Below are 6,165 nucleotides of genomic sequence, written 5' to 3'. Positions count from 1 at the left end.
TGAAACAAGTAAATCAACTTGCCCCTCCAATTCCTTAATTCGCTGATCCTGCAGAATATTTGATCGGGCGGTAGTCAGCGAGTCGTTAGTCATGACTGCTTCACAGAGGCGCGCTAAATTCTCTGCTTTTGCAAACGAATCGGGTTGGTTCAGTATCACGCGAGTTTTTATGTCGTCAGCCAGACCATTAATGTAAATGTTCATCATGTCATTATCGGAAATGTCTAGCCTTCTTAATGCTATCTTCTGTATAGCTCGATAAAGGCTCATGTGGGCGTTGCTTACGGGATTAAAGGTCTTGCCGAAAAATATGAAAGGTTTTTGGCACCGAAACGCTCTTTCAACACATCGCACAGAGCATTAAAATTATTGGCTGTTTCCGGGGACTGGGTCTGCAACTATTCTTGGGCGGGGCCATCCAAAAGAAGTGTCATTGCCCCCACTTTTTTGGCGTTAGTCCAGTAATAAAATTTTGCATACTGACCAAATTTAGGAAGCTATTCGTGTATATTTTCACTGGGCAAACCACTAAAAGAATGGGGTTTAAAGAGACCTGCCTGCCCTTTACCCTCCAAAGCAGCGTGTACAGCTGTCATTTGATTTTGCAACTCGTTGACTGTCGCCTGCATATCTTCAGACATAGTTTTAACGCAAAAATTTCAACGATAAGAAAACAGTACGGAAAGTTCAATAGCGCGATTAAAACAGCAACGAACGCGAAAGCAAAGATTGTCAATCTAAATTCGCAACTGGGTAGTCATTACCAAAGTGTATGTGTCAATCATAAAGCTAATAAATCGATCAATGCTGTGAAAGGATTGTCACTATAAACGGAAATTCAATAAAGATCGAATCTTGAAACTTGCGACTGTGAAAAACTCCAAGGCCAATGTTCACGTCTTCCTAACGAGTATATATACAAAAATATCAACGTCGATTATTCCTACGAGATATGTTATATTTTCTTCTTTTTTTATTTTCTCTCACACGGGGCACCAATGCTAACCTTTTTGCTTAATCTAGCAGAAAAAGGCTAAAGAATTGCGAGTTCTTCGGTAAAAGACCAGTAACATCAAGAGATTAAACCACTAAATCACTAAAATATAATAAGTAAGGTAACTCACGACCTTGTGATTATCTTTGCGTGCTTGCAGGATCTTGAACTTGAGTATGAACCTTGGGCACGGCAAGTGTTTCTGGACCTCTACTTCGACAAAAACGTCAAATCTCTTTCACCATAAAAGTTGCTCTCGTAGCGGCTGGCCTCTCAAGACTGAATCCACTCTAAAGCTGGCACGCTAGATATGACTGTATAATCGGATTAAGCTAATGTCCAATTAGTGTCCTAAAATGACGATACACATGAACATGAAATTAACCAATGAACATTAAGACAAGGATCAAAGATCAACAGAACTGTTAAAAATTACCAAATAAGCAGCAAAGCAAGCATCAAGCGAACACATGAAAATGAAATGATTAAAACATGATCAATTCAAAGGTCACTTCCAACGTGACGGCGCCTCCATTGCGTAAAACGTGTGTAATACGACAAATTATATTTAGGTAACTTGGTTCTTTATTGAGTTTATAAACAATAAAAAAACTAGGGGTTCAGCCCTTGCACACCCCTAGCACTACACCCCTGATTACCGACAGTTAGCCATGGGCGTTCCCCATTGGGGAATTGGCGTCCCCTGTTGGTAAAAGGAGGTTTTCTGACAGTAAAAGGGCTAGTTGCTGGCGCCGTTCCTTTTGCCTGGATAGCTTCTTTCTAGTTTTCTATGTAATTACGGAAGAGCAGTTGCAAATGTCTATTAAATTTATCTTCTGACACATATTTTTAGCTCCATACCCTTTAAATACTCAAAGATGGTTTGTGCCTTTTTGAACCACATAGCCCCAGCACGGCGGCATGTGTCTGTCGGGGAAATTTAAAAAAAATGAAAGTAGACAACTTTATTTGAGACGAAATGCCCCATGATAGTGAACAAATCCAATTATGTATCATAATTCGTTTATATCTGATTCATGAATGATAATTTGTCATGGCTAAGTTCGTCTAATGAAATCGAGGTTAAAGGGGAATTAAAGAATTCTATTGTTGACTCGGGCTTCAAAAACAACAAAGGAACCGACGAGAGTTACCCTCATTTCTATGGTTACACTTCGATGTGTGACGGCGGCCTCTTGTTGCAACGGAGGCTGCAGGTGATGTGCTGGTAACAGGCAATGATGGACAGCATGCAGAAGAAAATTCTAGCAACGTCACAACAAATGTTTTCAGAAAAACATTACAAGTGACGCAGGCAAGTGGTCACTGCGCTAGAAATCTGGAATCGCACATACCAGGAATATTTTGTGGGCGAAATGTGCGGTTAACCGGTGGTCCTCAACATTTTGTTCGTTTGACGGTTGAGAGCAGCTGCTTAGTCTGTAATTCTGGCCGTCTACCTTCATTCCAGCTGATCTCTAATCTTCATTCAATGATGGAGGAAGAAACTATACCAGTCGTGGACATAAGTGCTTTCACTGAGTATGAAAAAACCCACGACGCAACTCTTATAGAAGATCTCATAAATCAATGGAAAAAAGCCTTTCAATCGATTGGCTTCGTTATAGTTACAGGACATGGAGTTCCAGAAACAGTCTGTGAAAATTTCCATGGTGACTCTATGACGTTCTTTTCAGCACCATTGGCAGAGAAATCATGTCTCGATTTGAAAACTGGTTACGGAAAAGGCGGTTACGTCGGCCTGGGAGAAGAAGTCGTAGGCAAAACCAATATTTATAACAAGAATGATAATTTGCTGCAAAAGACCACGGAGCAGAATGGAAAGCAAAATGTTGTTCCTGATTATGTGGAAACTCTGGAATTCCTGCGAGGATATGACGATGAAGATATCCCTGATACTCTGCCTGAAAGTCCAAACACTTTCGGTAGCAGCCTTTATGCGTATTGGGATTGCCTGAAGACGTTTTACCACAGACTTTTTCGCATCTCTGCTTTAGCTCTTGGTCTAGATGAAGATCACTTTGAGCAGTTTTTCACTGAGCCATATGAAAGATTGAGACTTGCATTTTACCCTGCTCAAGATACACAACAGGCAGCCCCGGGACAATTAAGGTATGGACCCCATACAGATTATGCCTGTTTTGCCATTGTAAAGTCAGATGATGCTCCAGGAGGCTTAGAGGTGTTAGGCAAGCAAGGTAACTGGATCCCAGTGCAATGGATAGCAGGCTCATTTATAGTTAATGCTGGAGATTTGCTGCAAAGATGGACCAATGATTGCTGGCGTTCAGTTGTACACAGAGTAGCCAATCCTCCTGCTACAGATTGCAGCCGCCCTCGACTCTCAATTGTCTTATTTGTTGGCCCAAACAGAAATACAACAATCAAGGCACTTGAGACTTGTTGTTCAGAAGAAAATCCGGCAAAGTACAAACCAATTCTTTGCAAGGAACATTTGAGTAGAAAGATTAAAATCAGTAGTGTGAGCACATAATGAGTTTTTAACTTCACTAAGTTAATAGGTGGTAATATATTTTGGGTGTTAAATAGAAACCTGTGGTTAAATCAAAAGTTTCAATTTCCATTTCCGCAGGGGTCTAAATTTTCATTTCTTTCATTTTCTTGTTTAGTCTCTATAGCAATATTGGTTTTAAACAGCTATATTCTTAGTCAATCTTAGTGTTCTATGATATCTAACTTCCCTTAAAAGCTATGTTTGTTTCTTCGGATGTTTTTTAGTTCATTTAATGTTATGAAAAAACTAGTTGACTAGGCAAAACAGTTTACAATGGCAAACCTAGCCTTTGTAGTTCTAGAAATAGAGAATATTTATCAAATATTTGTTTGCCCAAATCATGACAAATCTTTGTTCATATATTGTATTATGTTTCTTATTGCTCATTTTGCAATTTATTTATAGTTGTTAGAAGCACTTTTATTTATATGTTAAGGAATTCTGATTGTAAGAGAGCCTGCAGTTCCCCTAAGATTTGAAGGCTCACTGTTGCATTGCTTATTGGCTTTTCATGTACAGCAAGCGTGACACATTGCTTTCTGTTGAATAACCAATACCATTGTTTTGCTATACTTGTAAACAAGGCCTTCTGATACAATTCTTTTTTGTCTTTGTGAAGTGGGTTTTCGTGTACAGAAAAATTGTCGAAGTGTGACACATTGTTTTGTTTTGTTAGACCAATCATACGATTAAACAGAGCAATAGTGTGCCTTTTAGGTTCTATACAAGAATTTTCCTCCCAAACGCACAAGACCTAGCAAGATACACAAGACTTCTGTATAAACAGCAGCAAGACAATGTTTATTGTTTTTGCCCTATTCTTTATTCACACAAGATGTTTGAAACTCTATAAATACCTTCTTTGTGACCCATGTAATGCAATGGTCTTCCCAAATTTCTTTTCTATGCAATTGTTGAGTATTATATTATTTATCATATTTAATTTTTCAACATTTCTGCAATGCCTCAGTATACTTTATTTACCATCTTTATTCTTATTTTTCTATCTGTTTAGTCAAAGATACAGTATATACAGTAATAAAATTAAAGTATATCTTTGCAGTATGTATATGTATAATCTTTTGTTTAATTGAATGTATAGTATATTTTGAGGTATATTTTTAGGATGGTGGTTTGAATGGAAAGTGAGTTTCTCTGTCACCTTTATTTTTCTTTGGGCAAAAAATCAGAATTTAAAACCAATTTTGGCATTTGAATTTTGTCATCATAACGGCATAACAATTGACAGCAAATGCATAAAGTTTTGCTTCTAAAGCTAGCAACATGTAGCTGTACAAAAATTTGAAAATGTTGAGTGCTTACTTTAAAAATCATATTTTTAGATTAGGAAAAGTCAACAATCTATCTAAGGTTCTTTAACTGGCCCTAGAAGATGATATGAGCAAGTTGACTGTGATATGTATTTCTATGGAAAGTGGATTCAAATCTTTAGGTGTTAATCATGTTTCACTCAATTTCTCATCAAATCATGTTATTATATATATATATAGCAACTTGAAATGGCGAAAAACTACAATGCTAATGTTGTGTTGCATTTGCACAGCAAATTTGATGCATTTGAACCTTGTTGAACAGTGGATGAATGAATGTTCTAAATTGTGGAAGAAAAATGGTCTAGTAGTTTAATTAAGGGATTGAAGAGCCAACAAAGGATCTTTATGCATAAATTAATGGAAGAAATGTAATGAATAAAGAACCAAATTTTTGCTGACCAAAATCTGGAATTTCTGAAAAATGTCGTTTTCACAAACTCAGCTCGACCACAAGATGCAGCTCTAGCATTATTTAAACTTAGGGATACAAAAGGAGACTCGAAACTGCGGTATTTGACCATCTTTTCCTCATGTAAAGTCCTAATCCAATATTACAAGAAGAACAGCAGCTAAAGTGGAGACAAATCTTGCATATTCAATTGTTCTTTCAAATTCATTAGTAAATAGAAATTCAAGTTTTGCAATCTTTCATTGAAACTGAAAAGTCAATACCGCTAATCATGTTTCATTGAATCTAAACAAAATCGAAGCTCTTTTTCTTCTTTAATTCATTCTACTCGTTAGAATTCAAACGTAGATTTAGCAACCGCTGAACTTTACTAACATCCTGTTATCATTCAACATATTTTTTCTTTCCAGCGACGTGTTCATTCCAATCATATCCTGTCTTTGTACTTTGTTTTTCTTTGTGACGCATACAATGTGATCAATAGAGTTTAACTTTGTGCTTAATTGTACATCGATGATTAAATAGCAGGTGCATTTGAATATTTCGCAAGTTTAAATGGCTTGAGTGAAGCAAGCAAATAATGGGATGAAAGAAGCCATTAGCCCCATTAGGTAAAAGCAGGGATACCTTGGCTATTCTGACACTCTTTTTATAAGATTTCTACGTTTTCAATGAAATGCTACCCTTTTGTACTAGATTGTAGCAGATGCATGGTTTCTAGTTTTCTTTCCGATTGCCATTCTGTTGCAGTAAGTTTTAATTCATTAATAAATGGCGATTATCTTGAATGAAGATTCAGATAAACCCATTGCGGAGATGGGTTCATCTCGTGATTATTGCTGTGCTGCGTCGTTGCATAGTCTCAGCATTTTAAGATAAAGGAGTAGGAGAT

General features: G+C 37.1%; 1 protein-coding gene across 1 annotated transcript; it reads left to right on the top strand.

Moving 5' to 3' along the window:
• Nucleotides 1–2,186: 2,186 nt before the first annotated feature.
• On the top strand, nt 2,187–4,675 carry LOC135682262 (uncharacterized). Its single transcript, XM_065197076.2, has one exon. It carries the CDS (start codon nt 2,487–2,489, stop codon nt 3,507–3,509), a length of 1,023 nt encoding a protein of 340 aa, XP_065053148.2. The 5' UTR covers nt 2,187–2,486; the 3' UTR covers nt 3,510–4,675.
• The last annotated feature ends 1,490 nt before the right edge of the window (nt 4,676–6,165 follow it).

The sequence above is a fragment of the Rhopilema esculentum genome, chromosome 16, assembly GCF_057945365.1.
Source record: "Rhopilema esculentum isolate cy_ngs chromosome 16, ASM5794536v1, whole genome shotgun sequence".
Classification (NCBI taxonomy): domain Eukaryota; kingdom Metazoa; phylum Cnidaria; class Scyphozoa; order Rhizostomeae; family Rhizostomatidae; genus Rhopilema; species Rhopilema esculentum.
This window is presented reverse-complemented; position numbering and strand designations above follow the sequence as displayed.

Excerpts from the sequence above, each read along its gene's own strand:
- LOC135682262 (XM_065197076.2), top strand. The coding sequence starts at position 2,487 with ATGATGGAGGAAGAAACTATACCAGTCGTGGACATAAGTGCTTTCACT.